Genomic DNA, 22,169 nt, shown 5'->3' on the forward strand with positions numbered 1-22,169 from the left:
ATGCGTTATTATTAATTTCAAATATTGTGTTTCATTATTTATTATATATTATTTTTAAATGCATACCCATGTTCTAAATAGATGGTTTGCAAATGAATACACGTGTGTTGCAATTTCTAGTTATTAATATAAAATCCTGAATGAGTTAGTATCATGAATCAATGTCACAAATTAAAAAAATACTAAAAAATCATTTTTATAAATTATTAAATAATATAAGGTTGATTTCATCATTTAAATTTATTAGCTAAGATATTCAAATACAACTTCCTTGAAATAATTATATAAAAATTTCCTAAGAAAACTACCACTTAAAAAAAACTAAAAAAAATTACCATTATATATATATTAAGTTTATATTAATGGTATAATCAAAGTACAAACACAAATACATATGTTGAATCAGTAGAATTGAACTGTTATAATACAATCGATTTTAAAGATTTCTAAAAAAATGATATCAAATTATTACAGCACAAACAAATTAAAAATTAAAAATATTCAAACAAAATCTTACCAATCCAACTAAAACTATTACTATCTTTTTTTTTAAATAATATAATTATAGATTCTAACTATATCTACTATTTTTTTGCACAATAACTAGAACTACCATAACCCCTCTCCAACCCATAAATAGGAGGGTAATGCGCTTTAACGCACTCGAACCCATATCATCTTGCATTGACAATAATACCATACCAATCAAGTTAAGACTCAATCTTTAAAACAGAAGAAAACTACTATTTTTTTTTAAAAAGAAATATAAATTTTCTTAAATAAGGGGTTCTCCTCCAATGATGCTCTTATGATCAAACTATCATTTATTTTTAAATACATTTTAATACAATTTCTTTTTCTTACACCCACTTTTGTGGGTGCCCCATTACCTAATATATACATATTATTTTTTAGAAAATGTTAAAATATCATAAAAGGAGACCAAAGCTTTCTTTAAATAATAAGGTTTAATTATGCCTCCAATCCTTGTACTTTTCAAACTTTTACAAATTTAGTTTCATGAATTTATTTACTCTACTTGTTTGACTGAAAAAATTAAAGTCTACTTAGTAACACCGTGGAATTACACTTTGGCCTCCTAAAAATGACAAGATTTTAATTTAACCCTTTAAAAAATTATAAAGATATTAACTAATACAACGATGAAATTATATTTTGACTCTTATCAAAATTTAAAACTTAATTTTTAGCCCCCAAAGAATTTTTTGGGTTCGCCCTTGTTAATGAACCTCCATTAAATTTGAATATGTGGCATTCTCATATTCAAAGTTCCGATTTAAAAATTAAATTCTAATTGATAACAAATATTCAAATTTAATGAAATTGAACTTTAATTTTTAAATCAGACATTTGGATGGATCAAATTTAAAAAAATTAAAGAATGGAGAGACTTGAGGCAGAATTAGACCTAATAACAAATCATTAATTAATGTGTAAAAGGGTGGCTTCCACGAAGCCAATGGATCTGAATCTCTGAAATCAAATAAATTTGGTGAAACTTCGAGGAAGCTTAGCAAAGCCAATCAAAGTGGGCAAATCTATGGATCTCCCGCTATTTTATTTATTTATTATTATAATAATATATTAAATTAAATAATACTTCTACTTATTATAAAATAAATAAAAAACAGAAAGGTCCAATCATCCGGCATAACACATGGATTCTCACCTTTCTTGTCTTAATCTATCATTTTTCTTCCTTTATTTTAATAGTAATAATCAACGTTAATCCCGATTGAGTCATAGCTTAATTGATATGAATATTGTTACTAATGCAGGAGGACGTAAGTTGGAACGTTTTATCCTCCTATTTACGGGTTATAGATAGTTTAGGTATTGTATAAAAAAAATAGATATGATCAGAACATATAATGATATTTAATCATTTCTATTGGGTTAATTCCACCAATAGACGTAGATACACACGTTAGATTCAAACTCTTCATGTGTAGATGCACATGTTCTATCCTCAAAAATAGTTCGATGTTAGATTGAAGCTCTTCAAGTGTAAATATATATGTGTTTATAATTTGATTCGCATTTAAAAAAAATATGATTCACATTACGCCATTGATAAAATATTGATACTTTGAAGATTGACTTTGAAGTTTGGGGTCGTTTTAAAATCAGAAAAAAATGGGGATGTTTGATGAAATTAATCCCTTAAATAAATGCAGTAAAAAGAAGCCTCTAGTTCATCTCAATTTTGATATTAAGTAAATTGGTCTATCTCAGAAAAATCAGAGCAATTTAATCCTTGATAATTTCAAAAGTTATCAATCACAACATTAATGTTTTTAGTCAATTGTATATACATTTTATTGGTATACCTCAAAGTTTACATATTTTGTCAATTTGGTTTTAATTTAACACATTAACCCACAATATTCACATATTCTACTATTTTAGCCTTGATTTAACAAATTTAACCAACAACATTTATATATAATATACATCAATCAAAATTATGTACAATTGACAACGCTGTGACAATTGTCATTAGTTGCTCACTTTTGAAATTTATAAGGATTAAATGGCTTCAATTTTTTTGAGAGGAACCAAATTACTTAATATCGAAATTAAAAGGGATTGAAGAGGTGTTTTTACCTAAAAATCTCAACCTTCAAAACACTTCATACTTTATTTTTTTTTCTATATTAAAAATAAAACTTTGATTAGTTTTCAAGCCTCAAATCTATGAAAAAAAGTTGAAAAAAATAACAATAAAGACGACAAAGACAAGCAGTTCAAATTACACGAAGAAAACGGAGAATCAGAGCTTACTATTCTACATATATGATCCCCACCCCTACCCTCACCAACGCTCTCAATTTTACTATTTTGCATTTTTATTCCTTCTTCTATTTCTTACCAAAGAAAAAAAATTCTTTTTTTTTCTTCGGTAAAGAAAAGTATTTTATTTAATTTTCTGGGGTTTTTGATTCATACCCATTTCAGGTTTTCCATCGACTTGCAATAAAGGTTTGTTCTTTTTTCAGATCCATTCATATTTGGTCCTTTTTTTTTCTTTTGTTTTATGTTTTGGGATTGTTTTTCTATAGCATCGACGTTGATATTTTATGCAAATTTTGCACTCGTTCTCTTTTCTGGGGTTGAACCCTCTTACTGTTTTCTGGGGTTATTTTGATGTTGTAGGTTCCAATTAGATGCTTATTAGGCTTGGTAATGAAGATCTTCAGTTTGGTTTTATTTGTAATATGAAATTGATAGTAGGGGGGTAAAAAGTAAAAACTTGGAAGATGGGATCTTGATTTGGGATTCTATTGCTTTGTGGCAATTGTTTTGTGTGTTTAAGCATGCTTGCTAATGTTATTTTTTTTCCCTCTTGCACAAATTTTGAATTTTGCTTTATGTTAATTAGGACCTTGAGGAATTAACCAAGCATATGATTTTACTCTTTTGATGCGTGAAGATGGATTACAAAGTGCAAGTCGGAGTCCAATCCCACCTTGAAGTACGTTATTATTGATATTTATTTCAATGTATACCCTTCTTTTGGTTGATGAATATGCATTTGGAGTTGCTAAGTGTATCTAGAGCTTGCATTCCTAACATTTTAATGCTAATTGTAGCAGATGGGACCACTAGATGATAGGACAATGGAAGATCTCGATGACGAGTGCCTCTTTCCCTCTGAAATGGATGCTCAAAAGACACAATCTGTTGATCCAAATCAACATATTTCAGTTTCTGGTAGTTTGCCTTTCAATGGCAATAAAATGACAAGGAATGGTGTTTATAAAAGCATAAAGACCGTAGTTTTCTCGAATAAGCTTAACTTGCTCATGCCTTTTGGTCCTCTAGCAATCCTGGTTCATAAAATGACTGATAGTAATGTGAGTTTTAGCTTTGATGTCCTTTTTTTTTGCTTGGTTTTCTTCCCAACATAAGTTGTTTAAATGGTGAGGTGGATTGCAGGGGTGGGTCTTCTTTCTAAGCTTACTCGGTATAACACCTTTGGCTGAGCGTTTGGGTTATGCTACCGAGTAAGGATTCATGTTCTTCATTGAAATTTAGTATTTTGATGCTAGCAGTTGTTATATTGGCTCCTAACATTACCTTTTCATTTGATCGAATTTAGGCAGTTGGCTTTTTTCACTGGACCTACAGTTGGTGGTCTTCTAAATGCTACATTTGGGAATGCAACTGAACTGATTATTTCAATTTATGCACTGAAAAGTGGAATGAAACGAGTTGTTCAGTTGTCATTGTTGGGCTCGATTTTGTCAAACATGCTGCTTGTTCTTGGATGTGCGTTCTTTTGTGGTGGGCTTGTATATCATGGAAAGGAGCAGGTCTTTAGCAAGGTAAAAGTATTACTATGTTGTTCGATTTCTATTTCTGCTATTTTCCTGTATTCAAATCTCTCTAAACTGAAGTAAACTTACATTCAGGCGACAGCTGTTGTCAATTCCGGACTGCTGCTGATGGCAGTCATGGGCCTACTCTTTCCAGCAGTCCTCCATTACACACACACTGAACGGCATGTTGGGAAATCAGAGTTGGCTCTTTCAAGATTTAGTAGTTGTGTTATGCTTTTAGCTTATGCCGCCTATCTTGTTTTCCAGTTGAAAAGTCAAACAGATCTCTATGTCCCCCTTGGCGAGGTTGGTTACCATTATTTATTAGTATCTTTCGAATATAATAGGTACTTGCCTTGTTATTTTGTTTCCGAGTATTTTGTGTAGAATGCTTAGTGTTGTGGCAAATGGTGTAACATCAGGAAGTAAACCAGAATGGGGAGAACTTAGATAACAATGATGATGATGAAGATGAAGCTCCAGAGATCTCCAAATGGGAATCAATAATTTGGCTCTTAATCATGACGGTTTGGATCTCTATCCTGTCGGACTATTTGGTGGATACCATTGAGGTAACATTTGGTTTTTGATCATATGCATCTTCTTTATGTCATGTTTAGGAGCAATATGGTTGGTAGGATGGTTCTAAAAGAGAGAACGGATTTTTCTTAGATTTGGTCCATTTGGCACCTACTTTAGGGGTCCACACTGTCTCGTGTTATCAGCAAGGATATTAGTTAGCACTTAGTAGGGTTTTAACATTGATTTGCCTTTTGTTCTTCTCTTAGGGGGCATCTGATGCGTGGGATGTGCCGATTGCTTTTATTAGTGTTATATTGCTCCCTATAATTGGGAATGCTGCTGAGCATGCAAGCGCTATCATGTTTGCCATGAAAGATAAGCTCGTAAGTGATTCTCTGATTTCCATTTCAGAAATTCTTTTACATTTTGTTAATCAATGAATTTATCTGCAGGACATATCCTTGGGAGTGGCCATAGGGTCATCAACTCAGATTTCTATGTTTGGGGTAGGTTTTGTGCATTGGATGCACCCGTTTTCTATTGATGTTACTCCATTATGTCATATACTTCCGAATGTTGGGCGGTTTTACTTTTGGTTTTATTCTTCGATTGCCATGGCACAAAGTAATGAATTAATATGTGTCTCTTAGTTAGAGGTGGCTAATTTTGCCAATTTTTTAGCATTTCTCCTGTAAAAGTACCATGGATGCCCTTGTATTGAGAGTCAAATTATATTGTTCCCCATTTACTCTAAAATTGGGCAAAGTAGTTCCTGTACATTAGATCAAAGAACAAACTAGTCCTCTTTGTTAAAACTTTCATTCACTTCTATTGTTAAAAACTAGTGTGGTTGATAGAATAACTAGACAGTTACACATGGCGTGCGATTTGTGCATCATGTTGACGTACGTGTGCATCATGCTGACGTACAATGACCAGTTTTTAATAGTAGAAATGAATGAAATTTTTAACAGAAGAACTAGTTGCTCTTTGATCTAACATACAAGGACTAATTTGTTTATTTTTTTAGTGGAGGGGGCAAAATGCAATCTAACTTCTAGTACAAGGGCCTTTATGGTACTTTATCACATTTCTCCACTCTTTTTACATTACATGTGATGATGTGTAAAGCATAAACAGTGTTAAAGACCTGGAGAATTTTTACTTGAACTTCGGAGCTGAAACTAGGTTTTATGTATTCGTATTACTAATATGCTGCTTCTTTTTTGCCTTGGTCTTCTAACTTTGTATTCTTTTTAAATCTACAGATACCTTTTTGTGTGGTTATTGGGTGGATGATGGGGCAAGAAATGGACTTAAACTTCCAACTTTTCGAGACAGCAACTCTGTTCATTACCGTTATAGTCGTAGCCTTTTTTCTGCAGGTTGGTTGTATATCGAGAACTTCATCCTTGAGTTCAAGTAATTGTTATTATTATCCAGAACTGAAGTTGACTTGGTTTTCCATTATTTTTAACGCAGGAAGGGACGTCTAACTACTTCAAAGGACTAATGCTTATACTTTGCTATCTGATAGTCGCTGCGAGTTTCTTCGTACATGAAGATCCTCCTACAGATGGTCAGTTCATCCGTTCCTTTCTTCGAATGTCTCATTTGGTTCAGTTTTCTCGTAAATGGTTGGTAATGTAATTGGTTTGATGTTACAGATCAAAGTAAGCAACCGGGAACGTGATGAATGACACAGTTGAATCGAGACATGGAATTCGGAGCCTTTGAAAGATGCAAGAGGCAAGAAGCAAGAACCCGTGGTGATTTGAAACAAGTTTGTCCCACATGGTGTAAATAGAACTGTTGACAGGCAGAGATATTCCATTTTTTTTTCCAGAGCTAAATTTAAGTGCTCAATCTTTTTATTTAGGATTAAAACTATGTATTATTAATACTTTTGATTTTTGTGACTAATCAAGATTCACAAATTATTGTGTGGATATGATTACAGGTTTGGTGATAACGTGAAGAACACATATTTGGGAGTAAATTTAGATAAATAAATTCAAATATAATTGCTATAAATGAAACATATAAAAAAAAACATTCTGTTATTTATATTTACCCCTCATGGATTCTTAGCATAGCATGTTATTAATGGTAGGGTTCAGTATTTTGATTGAACAATTAGATTAATGTTTGTAAAACAAATTTAAGTACAAGTTTTGGTGGTGTGGATTTCATTTGGTACATATATTTATCTATATAATTTGATAAAATATATATATTTTTAAAGTTAGGCTATTTTCATCTTTTATCAATTGAGCTCGTGTTCAGTTTGTGATACTAACTTAATCAAGTACTTATCTTTATAATAAGTATTGATACAATTTACTTTGCAACGGTATTCTCATCTTTTCTCAATTGAGTTGATACTTGGTTAACGTATAACACCAACTCAACACTAACACGGTCAAGTGTTTTATAATAAGTATAAATGTTACAATTATAAAAATATGTTGAGTGGTAAATGTATTGAATTTTTTTTTTTTGAATTTGAGTTTTTGAATTTTTTAAATTAAATCGGATTAAATCATGTCTTTTAGCTCAAGCTTGAAAAGTTGACACTGTTATATATATATTATATAAGGGTCAACTATAAGATGAGTACAAGTAATCGACTAAAATAACTTTTCAAAATATTTAACTTCAAAATATATTTAATATTTTGATATATATATTATTCCATATTTAAAATTTAAAATTTTATTTTTAAATATTTATTTAATAATGATCTATATATATTGAAACACGTTATAAAGATATAATTAAAATTTTAAAATAAATTTTTTAAATAATCATGGTTTATATATATTAAAGCACGACTTTCAAATATATGTATACTAGTTCTTTTACTCGTGCGATGTATTATGGGCCAAGACTTTGCCTTAGATTTCGATCTTAGGTTAGCCTTCGCTTCTCGCTCAGAAGAGGGTTTGACTCCTCAACCTTGACAATTAGACTTCGATCCTTGCTTGAGGGAGGCTTTGGCACCTTTAACCTTGACAATAAATGAAAAGGGAACTTAGATAGCACAAGAGAATATTGGGAGAATGTGAAAGTATTCTTCTTAATTGTCAAAACTAGCATGTAGAAGTATTCTTATTAACTCTCAAAGCTAGCACTAGCTTGTACAAATGAGGGAGGGGAGTCTTTCCTTATATAGGCAAGCCAACTAGCTTGTTAAATACTATACATAGATAAAGAGGTCTAGAGCTTATGGAATATTTTATGCAGTTTTACAAGGATCCAATCCTTTCTTTGGACTTTTAGAATCTTTGGGGACACTCTGAAAATCTCTCAACTCGATTTTGTCGTGCTCGCCTTGTCACATCCCGAAATAAATAGGGTTAATTGAAATGATTAAACAAGAAATGAGTCTTAAGCTTGATGGTTAAGTGTTAGTTATCCTTTTTAGAGAGCCTAGTTTCGAGCCGCACCCCTATTATTCATTTTTCCAAATTTCGACAAGGCTTTGGGTAAATTGCCATTATCGCCCCTAGGGTTTAAAAACCCTAGTATATAATCTAATCTTAATTGCATTCAGCCCTCTTTCATTACACCTTTGCAAGTTCTAATAGAATTAGTTTTTCTCTTCTTTTTCCTCTTTTTCTCTCTTATTCTTACACCCTATTTCCTTCTTTGTGCTATTAATTATTTTCTTTCCCATATCGAAATGTTCCCCTTTCGTTGATTTCTACCAGAATTTAGATTAATGTTAGTAGCATCCATTACTTTTTCCAAGAATCAGTAAGGTGACATCATGGCATCATGAAGCACGATGTCGCAATATCATGACGAACAGGGGTGACGTCCCAACGAGGAGAATCGTCATGTCACGATGACACGTACAAATCATGAAACTGACGTCATTTTGATGCAACAGAAGGTTTCTGAAGCTACCCCATCCCAATCAGAGACCCCTACATCTCAACTTTAAGATTATAAGTTAGCCTGAGACAAAAAAAGCCAGGAGATCAAACTACCACAAAAATATTGTGAAGGAAATCTAGTGGCATATGCTCTAAGTGTTGCGAAGAGCATTGATTCAGCTGATCCTTTGAATTATTCAGAGGTAGTTCAGACTTCTGATTCTAACAAGTGGCTCGTTGCTATGGAAGAGGAGATGGAATCTCTTAATAAGAACGAGACTTGACAATTTGTTAAACCACCCATCGAAAAGAAAATAGTTGGTTGCAAGTGGGTGTTCAAAAAGAATAAAGGATTGGGTCAAGGTGACATGAAATATAAGGCGAGGTTGGTCGAAAAGGGCTACAATCAAGTGGAGGGAGTTGATTTACATGATGTGTACTCTTCTGTTGTGAAGCATATGTCCATTCGGACGCTGTTAGCTCTTGTTGCATTACACAATCTCGAATTAGAGCGGTTAGATGTGAAAACTGCATTCTTTCATTGCGACTTAGAAAGACATTTACATACAGCAACCTGAAGGATTTAGGATCGAAGGCAAGGAAGATCATGTATACATTCTACAAAAATCTTTGTATGGCCTAAAGCAGTCTCCTCGGCAATGGTACAAGAAGTTCAATTCTTTCATGTTAAGTATTGGTTTCGTTTGGAGTAAGTACGACAATTATGTGTATCTACAACGATTAGATGATAGATCATTTATTTATTTTTTCCTTTATGTTGATGATATATTAATTGCAGTCATCCTCCATCAGAAATAAACCGACTTAAAACTATGCTTAACTCTAAATTCGAGATGAAGTATCTTGCTGTAGCTAAGAAAATTTTAGGGATGAAAATTTTGAGAGATAGACACTCTGGGAAACTATTTTTGTCAAAACAGAAATACATCGAAAGAATTATCGAGTGGTTTGGTATGCAAGATTCTAAACCAGTTAGTATTCCTTTAGCTGCACACTTCAGACTTTCGGCTTCAGAATCACCACAAATCGAAGATAAAGAAAGGTACATATCCTCGATTCCTTATTCTAGTGCAGTCAGAAGTCTAATGTATGCAATGTTTTGCACTCATCTTAATATTTCACATGCAGTTAGTGTAGTAAGTAGATAAATGGCCAAACCAGAGTAATTACATTGACAAACTGTTAAGTCGATTCTTAGATATTTGAGGGGGATATCCAATACTTGTTTGGAATTCGAAAGATGTTCAAATGATCTAGTCGACTATGTAGACTCTAATTATGAGGGAGACTTAGAAAAAAGAAGATCTCTCATTGGTTATTTGTTCGCTTTTAGCAATTGCACTATTAGCTGAAAAGACACCTTACAGGCCACTGTGATATTATCAATTATAGAGGCGGAATATATGACCATCATAGAGGCTATGAAAGAGGTCATTTGGTTGAGAGGTCTATTTGGGGGGTTGGTTGATAAAAACAACAAGACTATTGTATATTGCAATAGTCAAAGTTTCATACATCTCACTAAATATTAGATGCATCACGAAAGAACAAAGCACATAGATATTCGATACCACTTTTTTCAAGAGGTGATCGCTCAAGGAGATGTTCAAATTCTCAAATCGACACAGAAAACAATCCAGCCGATATGATGACAAAAAGCCTCCCAATTTCCAAGTTCAAGCATTGCTTAGACTTGGTAAGTATCCGACAAAGATCAAGTTAGGCCCATAACAGGGCACGACAGAGAAGGTGTTTCGAAAATAGGAGTCAAGGTGGAGATTTGTGGAGTGTGCCTCGCATTTCAAACAAAACAGGGTTGACGTCGGGATGAGGAAGAGCCAGCGGCACGACAATGACATCTCGACAATAAGAATCGCCTCGTCTTGACGACGCGAAGAATGATGTCCCGACGAGGTAATATGCCACGTCATGACGTGGCGACGTGTACTCAACTTAAATCAGACTTCTTAAATAGGGCTTTTAGCAGCCCTAGAGTTTTTTGTTCAACAACATAATTAAGAGAGAGTGTTGTGGGAATTTCAGGAAGACTTTGTATTTTTTTGGGTTCGGGTTTGTTTGTTTTTCCATCTTGTACTCCTCTTCAGTTTTTATCGTTTTAGTGAAGTTTTCTTTACTCGTGGTTCTTTTCTCCTCTTTGAAGGGTTTTTCCATGTAAATATTTGTGTCCAATTTCTCATTTTTCGTTCTTGCTCGTTGCATAATTCAGGTTTATTCCAACATATACAATCTTAGGACTAACAAAGACAGCAAGTTGATAGTTATGCTAATAGGAAATAAATTATTTAAAGAAGTTGAATAATATCAAGTCTAATAATTAAAAATATATGTATGTAAATATTTTTTTATCAAATTAATTTTTTTATTTGAAAGGATGAGAGGTTAATATATAATATAAAAAAATTATAATAAAAAAATAACATTTAATTTTGAGATAATGAGACATGGTAAAGAAATACTAACTATTTTAACTCAATTAATGTATATATTTTTAATTTCTTTTTATCGGGTTTACTCTTTTTCTTTTAACATTAATCCCTCCTTAAATAGGAGGATAACATGCTTCAGCTCATTTCAATCCTTTGATGTCGATCGAGCTACAACTCAATTATCCGATTTACCAGTTTAATTAGTGAGATCAATCCATCTTTGAATTTATTTTTATAAAAAGAAATTATCTTTTAATCTTAGATAAATAAATACCAATTATCTCATGCTCTAAGCCTTATTCATACCTGAGAACAAATTTAATAGTTAAATTATAAAATTACTAAATTTATAGCCTAAGAAATAAACTACTGTAAAGAATTTAATAATATTAAAAAGTCTAGTAATTAAAAATATTAAATTAAATAATTTAATTAAAAAGGTAATTGTTGTTGAATTGAATCAAGAAATTGACTAACTACAGCTGATAAATATAGTTAACTGAAATTCATATAACCCCACCAAACCTTCTAAGCTCACATGGATATAAAAACAACTATCCCCTGCATTTCTTTTCATTAAGCTTCTTGCTGTGGATTTGAAAAAACAATCGTGTTTGTTGAATATATATATATATATATATAAAAGGCATCAGATATGGGTCATGAAGTTGCAGAAGACAATCAATCTCCATTGCTGCCCACTTCTTCTTCCTCAACTGATGTATCAGCAGTGCTTGTTAAAAGAACTGGTATTTATATATATATATATTCTTTTAAGTGATGAACTTTTTTATGTTCTATTAACTGGTTCGACTCTGTGGATCGTTCATTACTTTCCTACCTAAATATTGCAAGAAGATAGATGGTAAACATATCAATTAGCCTCTAATGTTCTGCTACTTGAATTGCTAGCTATGTATGAATGCAGGGGGCGTAGGGAGTGGTGGGTAGGCCTCTAAATGGAAAATTGCAGCTTTAGACCTCTCACAATTCATAAAACTTAAGTTATTTGCCTCCTACAAAAAATGTTAAAATTTTGATTTAATCCTTTTGAAAACTATAAAGATATAAGTCAATTCAATGATGAAACTATATATATATATTTGATTTCCCCTATATGTATGTATGTATGATTGTATTTCAAGGTGACTTTATGGTAGCGGTGATGCTAGGGGTAGGCAAGGGTAAATAGAGAGCTTGGCCACCCTTTAGCCTCATGGAAAATTGCTTTTTAGTCTCTTCCAAAAAAAAAAATTGTATTTTTGGCTCATCTGAAACCCTTCATAATTTAATTTAATTTTAACCCCAAAAATTTATAATTTTATCTCTGCTTTTGTCCCAGAAAGATAAAATTTGAAGTTTAATCCCTCTAAAGTTGAAAAGTTACAAATTAATAGAATAATAAAATTACATTTTACCCAAAATTTATAATTTCTGGGCTTAGCCCTATTTTGAAACCTAACTATGAATGAAAGGTGGCAAGAAAAAGCATGATGAGTTGAATGAGCAGATATTGCTTTTGAATGGTAGATGCGGTTTGAAAGTGTGATATATATTTCATGGTTTTGACTGTTATAAGAAAGAAATTTAAAATTTAGTCTATATATTTTTATTTTTAAAAATTTAGTCCCTTTACTTTTTAAATTTTAAAATTTAGGTCCAACAGTTAATATTGTTGGAATTTTTTGTTAAATTTAAGTTTATTACACGTCATTTTCTTAGTCATATGCTTATCAAGTGAGTTTTTTTTTATTTTAAAATATTACACCAATAAATTTAACAGCATTAACTGTTAGAATCTAACAAATAAACAGACTAAATTTTTAGAAATTAAAATATAAGGACTAATCTCCAAATTTGCAAAGACTATTAGTAATCATTGATAGTGACATCAGCTTTAAGCTTCCACATCCTTAATTACAAACATTATGACGCAAAGACAGTTCAACTTGTTTTTATCCCTGAGTTGGGTTGATTTGGATGTTTAAAGCTTAGTTTTTCATTTTTGTATAATTTTATATTCCGATAACTTTGAATTTGAGTAATTCTTTTTGGTACTTATTACATTATTTTGAGTTCGGGGTTTGTTTGAGTTCAAATCAAAGAAATTTGACTTATAAAGTTATTTGAATCATTTAATTTTAAATGATTAAATGTCAATTGTAATATGTTTGAATTATTTGTCGATAAAAGTATCATAGAGGTTTCTATACTATGAGTTGGATTGCGTTTTGTATTTTTTACTAAAAAAATAGGTAAATTAGTCTCTGTACGTTAGATCAAAGAGCAAACTGATCATTCTATTAAAAATTTTATCAATTTCTATTGTTAAAAACTAATCATTGTACGTTAACATGAGGCACACGTGGCATGCCATGTGTTACTATCTGACTATTCATCAGCTACGCTAGTTTTTAATAGTACAAATGGATGAAATTTTTAATTAGAAAGGATCAATTTGCTCATTAATTTAGCATACAGAGACTAGTTTATTTATTTTTTGAATAGAAAAGACAAATATAATCTGATCTCGAATATAAAGACCCCATGATTTTTTTTATTATCATTTGACATCGTTATTGTACACATGCTTGTTCATGTTGATGTAAATGCATGCATGCATGTATTATGTGAAACATTATCCAATCTTCCGTACAAAAGAAAACCTGAATGGTAATTTAGGCTTTGAGGGAACACATATTTAGCATAAAATCTGCCTAATCTTTACTTGCTTTGGTAAAAACAGTAAATTAACGATTTTGGGTGTAAAATTTTAATAGAAATTGAAATGGGAATGTGAAGGGACACTGTGGACAGCAGTAGCACACATAATAACGGGAGTGATAGGGGCAGGAGTATTATCACTTGCGTGGAGCATTGCTCAGCTGGGATGGATTGCAGGCCCAATCTGTATGCTAGCATTTGCAGGTGTCACCATTGTTTCAACTTACCTTCTATGTGACTGCTACATGTTTCCTCACCCTGAATATGGCCCCAACCGAGTCAAATCTTACATGGATGCTGTTCGTTTCTATTTGGGTAACCCTTCAAAATTCTTATTTTGCTTCATCATGATTCTACCTTTATTATATGCATGTTGGGTTGGATTGGTATTGAATCGGTTCAATCAGGTTTTAAATTTTTCGAATGATTTTGAATTATATTATTTTTTATTTGGGTTTTTGAGCCTATTTTCGATTAATTTAAGTTTGGACTATTTTGGATTTGTTTCATTTGAGTTTGAAGCTTGCATTTCTCAAGTTGAGTCATTTTGAGTTTTTTTTTAATAAATCATTTTATGTTTTGTTTACTTTATGTCTAGATTATTTCAGGTTTGAACTATTTTAGAATCAAGTTCAAAATATTTTGAGTTTCGTGGGTTGAAATACTTGTTCAAGTCATTTTAAGTTGGATCTATTTCAAATATGGGTCAATCTAAGTGGATTTTTAGTGAGTAGTATATGAAAATAACAAAGTAACATGGTATTACACATGTAATAATTTGTTTATCGTATCATATTTTAGAAATAACAAAACATAGATAAATTAATAATTATCATTTGTTGAGGACTGAAATTTTAAAATATGAAAAGTATATGAACTAAAAATGATTAAATTAAAATATAAAGTTTAAACCCATAATTTTCATAAAGTATAGAGATTAATAATAAAATTTAAATTCAATTTATATGCATAATTTAATATATGTATGTATGTATGTGTGTGTGTGTATATATATATATATGAGAAATTATTTTATATATGGACTCTTCCCACCACATCATCCACGATCTATTTCTAATTATTTAATAATATTTTAGTAAATTTTTTCATGTTATTGATATATAATTTTAGTAATTTTTTTATCCTAAATTTTGAAACTTTAAATCCCGAACCTCAAACTTAAACTTAGATCCAGGGTTAAGGATAAAAAAATTATCAAAATTATGTATGAATGATATGAAAAAAATTATTGAAATATTATTAAATAATTAAAAATGGACTGGGATAAGAATAATTTTTTATATGTATATAATGTTATAGATAATTAGATAGGGAATCTACCACATATGTAGGCATTGACAGCCCCTTGATTTATGGACTGAAAATTACTAAAATAAAAAGTACTATATATTATATTACTTACCATATAAGTCAAGATTGCATCTTGGTTTAATGTTCATTGCTTTTACTCATCTAATATATTTTATATAATGCTAATTGACAGTCTTCGGCCTGACTTATGTCTGTAAGGTGTTTGTCTTTTTTATTCAAAGAAATATTCTCCTTTTTTTTAATATTAAAATAAATGAATGTGTTTTTCACTCTAAAATGGCAATATATAGGTTCAGAGTTTTTACTACGCTGGAAATATAGTTGTTTCTGTGTATGCATTGCAGGAGAGAAGCAGCACAAAGTGAGTGGAGTAATAGCACAGGAGAGCTTGTATGGGAATAATCTTGCCTATGTCATCACCTCTGCCAGCAGCATCAAGTAAGCTCCATTCCCCTTCCTCTTTTAGCTCTTGCATATATATACTTGTTAAATCTTGATGTCATTAAATTATTAGTAAAAAAGTTATAAATTAGTCATCGAATTACTCACAAGTTTTCATTTAAGTTATTAGGCTGTTAAAGTTATTGTTATACGATCTTCTCTACTCACACCACCTAAACCAATCGAAAGCTCTATTTCTCCTTCTTTTTTACAGTTTAGTTTTTTTTAATTAACCAACTTTGAACATTACAGATCTACAACCTAAAATCCAAATAACTTTCTTCTTCGACTTCTAATATTGATTGTCAAATCGACTTGAATTTATGATATATACATGTATTGAATTCGAGTCAAAATTGATGGGTTTACATGTGAAGTTGCCGTACTTAAAATTGAATGTGGTTTTTGATAAGTAGTTGACCACATCAGAGAAACAAAAAACAACAAAATGTTATTAATGTTCCTGTTTTCTGGTCTTCTCGAAAAGCTGAAGTCTTTTGGATTGTCAAACTTTGTTGCGTGACAAGATTTGCTTCATCTTTTCCAAATGCTTTTACCTCTTTCATTTGTCCAACTCCCATCACATAGAGTGTATTCCAGCCCAACTTGAATACTAGTAAACTCGAGTGCTTGAGATATAGTCAAACACACACCAATAATCAAAGAGATTACAAGTTGCAAGACTTGTACATATATCAATTTTTTATAGTAGAGATGAATAGAATTTTTAATAGAAAAATCAGATTATTCTTTAATCTAACATAAAAAAAATTAATTATCTATCTTTTAATAGAAGTAAAAATATATTATAACTTTTAGTATAAGATACTTCATATTACTTTTATCGGAATATGGGTGGGAGCGATAGTGTTACTCCTAAATTAATGGTTTTTGGCACATGTGTTGCTTGTTTTTTGAAACATTTCAAATAGAAACAAAGAGATAACATTATTGCAAGCGTCATCCGCATGGGGTGGAATGGATCTTCACCTTGTCTCTCATTTTCCTTGGTGTTGTCGTCTAAAACAAGCAACAACTAGCTATAGCCATAGCCTTAGGCTTAGGCATAGTTTAAGAATCATGGAGTACTCTATTCAAATTAGACTTCACGATATTAATTTCAACTTAAATGAAAGCTTTTTTATTATACTAGAAGGAAAAGAAAAGTGAAAGGGTGGTTTGATAAAGTGATTGTCAATAAAGAGTTGTACCTAAATTTTTTATGCAAACTAAGCTGGTCCTTATTTCATTTTAATAAGACTAGCCAACCAATCCCTTACCAACCACTAGTTCCCTATCCTAAGATTCTAATGACAACCCATTAATTACTGCAATTATATGTATCTATCTATCCATATCTATATGTATGTGTGTATGTGTGGGAGAGGACAGAGATGGTTAAAGGATGAACGGCTCCTTAGTCTCTCTTTTGAAAATTTTCCTTTGGAAAAATACCTTGATTTAGACCACAAAGAACGAATATTCTCTACTAAAGCTGCACCAGTTGCATTCTATAGATGTATAGTATTGGTACTACAAGGTCAACTTCACCACTTCCAGCATTTTTAGTTTCTCTAACTATACTACTGGTTGGTTAGTGTGTGTGTGTATATATATAATATAGTTTACTATATAGACACACACTCTTTCACCCCTTATTCTTAAATCTCTCCCCACAATTTCTCTGTGTTTGAGTAAGGTCCGATGATTTAGTGGTTCTTTCTAGATAGACTGGGATCTGAGGAGTGATTAAAGATTACCAGAGGGAGCACAAGCAATAAAGGTTTTTCAAGTATCCTCTTTTTGTTATCATATGATGAAAAGAAAGATGCATGCACGTATGAATGAGTAGGCAAATGTATAAATTACAAGTTTCCCATTCCATGTTTCTTACAATATCTTCTAGCAGTTTGCCAACTTGTCGTTGTTGGCATCTCTAACTATATTAAGCTGTCTGGAAAAAAAAAAAACTAGAAATAGACCTTTTGTTTGTCTTTGAACGATCATCTTGCTAGTGCTCCCCTCATCTTTTGGATTTAGAGATGATCATTCTTTTAGTGTGATTCAAGAGCCATACAACTTTATGTTATGATATCTGAAAGAAGCATGTTACTTTAAGGGCTAAGGGTGATATTTGGTGTTGTATTTGAATTTAGCCTTAGACCCTTTATTTTGTGTGCACAGCTCATAAGTTTTCTTACTGAAATCCATCGCTTGCTTCCAAGTACTGGCCTACAATGGCGGTTCAACACTCCCTTGAACTAGATAATGGTTCCTGTGACGATGATGGACATCCCGCAAGAACGGGTAATGGAGATTTCAGGACTAGAACGCTTTTAATTAGTTTTGTGTTATTCGGTTTTGGTCCAACGGAGCTTTAACTTTACGGTGTGTATGTGTGGGAACTCAATCAGGGACCTTGTGGAGTTGTGTTGCACACATAATTACTGCTGTTATAGGCTCTGGAGTATTGTCCTTGGCTTGGAGTACTTCACAGCTAGGATGGTTAGCAGGACCTATTGCCTTGCTTATCTTTGCTATTATCACCTATCTTTCGGCTTTCCTTCTTTCCGATTGTTATCGGACCAACGATGGAACACGAAACAAGTCTTACATGGACGCTGTTCGGATGTATCTTGGTAGTTTTTAAACTAAACTTGTCGCTAAAATCCCTGTCTGGTTTCAATGTCCTTTTACAACTTAGCCTACTATGAAGCCTAATTTGGTTGAGTGATAGTTCAGGCAGAAAGCGGACATGGATGTGTGCTTTGCTTCAGAACCTGAGCTTGTATGGGACTGATATTGCTTATGTAATTACTACTTCAACCAGTATGAGGTACTTGATGAACCCTTTAGTTTACCATTTTGTTGCTTACTAAGGCATTCAAATAGCGCCGATATAGCGGTATAGCGGCCGCCACCGCTATCGGAAAAACGGTTGTGAATTTAAATCACAACCATAGCGGCCGCAATAAGCGGTGAATATCGGCAATAACAGCCCGCCATTCCCGTTTTCAGGCTAATTCATAGAGTTAAAAAACGGAAAAAAATAAATAAATAAAAGAAGAAGATAGAGAGAACATTGCTGTTAGACAGAGAAAACTTAACCAGAAGATGGAGAGTAGAGAAGACGACGAAGATAGTCAAAGGAAAAAAAAATGAAATGATAGTAAACATATTTATTTTTACATATATAATATTTTTTAGAACTGTGTATTTAATAATTAAAATATTAATATTAAATCAATTAAAATATCATAAAATATTTTAAAAATTATTAGAAAATAGATTTTATGATTGTAATTATAATATTTTATCTTAAAAAATTTACAATAAATTGTGCAAAATAAACAAAAATTCACCATGCGCAACCACTATTAAGTAAAGCGATCACAACCCTATTATCAATTCACTCTTTGATTAATGTATAGGGATTTGTTCATTTTTTAGATAAGAGGGTAAAATGTAATTTGATTCCTATATCTTTTTCATGAAAGTCTTTTAAGTTTTTTTTTTTTAATTGAGTTTGATTCTTTATTTGGGTTTTTTTTCCCTAAAACAGAGCAATTCAGAAATCAAACTGTTACCATAGAGAAGGGCATAAAGCAGCATGTTCATATGGAGATACTACATATATGTTGCTATTTGGAGGTGTTCAAGTAGTGATGTCACAGATACCAGATTTCCATAACATGGAGTGGCTTTCAGTTGTTGCTGCAATCATGTCCTTTACTTACTCTTTCATAGGGTTTGGGCTTGGATTTGCACAAGTGATAGGTATGATTACCTGGGAAACTTGCTTTCTAATTTTCTTCGTTTGTGTTTACTTATTCAAACTTCTTATCATCAACAATTTAAATTTCACATTCCTAAACAAGTAATCCATACTTAGAAGGACCTAAACTTAAAATCATCCGAACAAGTTACTTAAAATAACTTCAACTCGAGTATCAAACCCGCAATGACTCAACTCGGAAAAAACCCAAAATGATTGAAAGTTCTATAACTAACCCGACCTGCCTAATTGACCGGTTTACTATCCAACACAACAAGAAGAAACTATAACCTGGTGTCATATTTAGTTTTTATAAGGTTTATCTGAATTCTGAGAACAAAAAGATAACTATAGTATGAGTGGATTGGCTTGAAGACACTGTTTTCTTTCCCCCATGATTGCAGAAAATGGGAGGATTCAAGGGAGTATAACAGGAGTGCCTGCTGATAGTGTTGCTGATAAACTATGGTTAGTATTTCAGGCACTTGGAGACATTGCATTTGCTTATCCATATTCAATTATCCTTCTTGAAATACAGGTATGGTTTCATTTCCTTCTTAAAACAAATTGAGCTGAAATCTCATGTGAACCTGGGATTTTGAAGCCATCTAAAATTTATAAAATTGATTGAATACAGGATACCTTGAAGTCACCTCCACCAGAGAACAAGACCATGAAAACAGCTTCAATGATTGCAATCTTTGTAACAACATTTTTCTACCTCTGTTGTGGTTGCTTTGGATATGCTGCCTTTGGCAACAATACGCCAGGAAATCTCTTGACGGGATTTGGATTTTATGAGCCTTATTGGCTTATTGACTTTGCTAACGCTTGCATTGTTCTTCATCTGGTGGGTGGATATCAGGTATGTCACTCGACCTTAGCTGTGAATCCAATATGGGTTTGTTTTTAAGATTTTATATATTTGGAGTCTTTGAACGATAATATCCCTATACCTAGTCTGTCAATTCTGATATGAACACAAAACATGAGTTCATTAACCCAAACCAAACCCAACCAAACCCGATTTGATCATCAAAAGTCAACAATATGAACTTAAACCCGAAACGGTCCAAGCTTGAACGTGAAACAACTGAATTGAACGTAAAACAACTGAAACCTGAAATGATATAACATTAAATGACTTGAGCAAGTAATCCAAAATTATCCTAACTCGAAGCTACAAAACACAAAATGATATGAAACTGTAATGACCTAACTGAAATGAGAAATGACCCCAAATTTTAAAAACCTGAATGGACCCCATCAATCCAATCTACCTATAGGTAAAAGTATCATGGAGGTTTTTGTACTAGGAGTCAGATTGCATTTTGCTCCTTCTACTTAGAAAATAAGTAAATTAGTCTCTATACGTTAGATCAAAGAGCAAACTAGTTTCTCTATTAAAAATTTCATCCATTTTCACTTCTAAAAATTTGTCTATGTTTGTTAGCATGAGGTATACTTGGCACACCACGTGTTAATGTCTGGTTATTTCATCAACCACGCCAGCTTTTAACAGTACAAATGGATAAAGTTTATAACAAAAAGAACCAATTTGCTCTTTAATCTAACGTATAGGGACTAATTTGCTCATTTTTTGAGTAGAGGGGACAAAATGTAATTTGACTCCTAGTACAGGGGCTTTCATGATACTTTTACCTCTACCTATATTGATAAGTCTATTTATACTCCTGTCCAAATATGTATACAAAACTGATGTAGAATATTGCAAGAAAATAAATGAATTAGAAGTTCGTAGATGTTAAAGCTTTAGTGCTTACAATCGATCATGTTTGACCATCCTATTCTTTTTGGTGTTCAGATATTTAGTCAGCCAGTGTTTGCATTTGTGGAAAGATGGTTTACCAACAAGTTCCCAAGCAGCGGGTTTGTGAATAACTTCTACACTATCAAACTCCCATTGCTGCCTTCATTTCAAATGAATCCTCTGAAGATATGCTTTAGAACAGCCTATGTTGCATCCACAACTGTGATTGCAATGATCTTCCCATACTTCAACCAGGTTTTAGGAGTGTTGGGGGCATTGAATTTTTGGCCTTTGGCTATATATTTTCCTGTGGAGATGTACTTTGTGCAGAAGAAAATCCAACCCTGGACCAGAAAATGGGTTGTTCTTAGGAGTTTCAGCTTTTTCTGCTTGCTTGTCAGTATTGTGGGATTGATAGGGTCGATTGAGGGACTTATTAGTGCAAAATTTGGGTAAAAGACTGTAAAGGAAAGACTACATATTATGTTTTCTTGACACAATGTATTTCATGAACTTCAAGCTTGACATTGGATTTTTTTTTTCTCAAAATATAGCTAAATTTACAAATATGTCAAGTTATTCATATGTAGTGTCTTCAAGTTTCCTGATGCTTATATAATGTGGGTAGAAGAGAAAAGAGCTGCACTACCCTCTCAGTCTGTCCTTCCCAAAAGGACTCATAGACAATACCCCTCCCCCTCTTCCATTTTTTCTTTTTAAGCTTTAAGATATTTAGTAAAACTAATTTAATATATTTTACAAAATTCTAAAATCTTAAATTTTAAACACTAAATTACAATAATATTATGTAAATCCAAAACACTAGACTCTAAAATCTTAATATTAAATTGAGTAAGGTTTTTTTTTATAATATTCTAAAACCCTAAATTGTATACCCTAAATCCCTAGACA

General features: G+C 32.1%; 2 protein-coding genes across 13 annotated transcripts; both read left to right on the forward strand.

Annotated features, from left to right (window-relative positions):
* The first annotated feature begins 2,686 nt into the window (after positions 1-2,686).
* LOC107903404 (vacuolar cation/proton exchanger 5) lies at positions 2,687-6,816 on the forward strand. Of its 4 annotated transcripts, none has more exons than XM_016829436.2 (12): positions 2,687-3,003; positions 3,404-3,496; positions 3,618-3,878; positions 3,961-4,028; positions 4,124-4,349; positions 4,437-4,649; positions 4,766-4,915; positions 5,132-5,248; positions 5,318-5,371; positions 6,134-6,250; positions 6,348-6,444; positions 6,533-6,816. In XM_016829436.2, exons 2-12 carry the CDS (start codon positions 3,455-3,457, stop codon positions 6,556-6,558), a joined length of 1,371 nt encoding a protein of 456 aa, XP_016684925.2. In that variant the 5' UTR covers positions 2,687-3,003; positions 3,404-3,454; the 3' UTR covers positions 6,559-6,816. The 4 variants fall into 4 exon arrangements, with proteins under 4 accessions (XP_016684925.2, XP_016684927.2, XP_040948518.1 ...); XM_016829438.2 differs by having other exon boundaries at positions 2,703-3,003; positions 3,615-3,878; XM_041092584.1 differs by having other exon boundaries at positions 2,703-3,003; positions 3,455-3,496; positions 3,615-3,878.
* A 4,913-nt stretch (positions 6,817-11,729) lies between these two features.
* On the forward strand, positions 11,730-21,782 carry LOC107903403 (probable amino acid permease 7). Of its 9 annotated transcripts, none has more exons than XM_016829431.2 (8): positions 15,609-15,708; positions 17,896-18,018; positions 18,126-18,350; positions 18,454-18,547; positions 19,274-19,488; positions 19,891-20,024; positions 20,124-20,351; positions 21,312-21,782. In XM_016829431.2, the coding sequence occupies exons 2-8, from the start codon at positions 17,949-17,951 to the stop codon at positions 21,711-21,713; spliced, it is 1,368 nt and encodes a 455-aa protein (XP_016684920.2). In that variant the 5' UTR covers positions 15,609-15,708; positions 17,896-17,948; the 3' UTR covers positions 21,714-21,782. The 9 variants fall into 9 exon arrangements, with proteins under 9 accessions (XP_016684919.2, XP_016684918.2, XP_016684920.2 ...); XM_016829433.2 differs by lacking the exon at positions 15,609-15,708 and adding an exon at positions 16,914-17,494; XM_016829432.2 differs by lacking the exon at positions 15,609-15,708 and adding an exon at positions 16,914-17,251.
* Positions 21,783-22,169: the final 387 nt, after the last annotated feature.

The sequence above is a fragment of the Gossypium hirsutum genome, chromosome D05 (assembly GCF_007990345.1).
Source record: "Gossypium hirsutum isolate 1008001.06 chromosome D05, Gossypium_hirsutum_v2.1, whole genome shotgun sequence".
Lineage (NCBI taxonomy): Eukaryota > Viridiplantae > Streptophyta > Magnoliopsida > Malvales > Malvaceae > Gossypium > Gossypium hirsutum.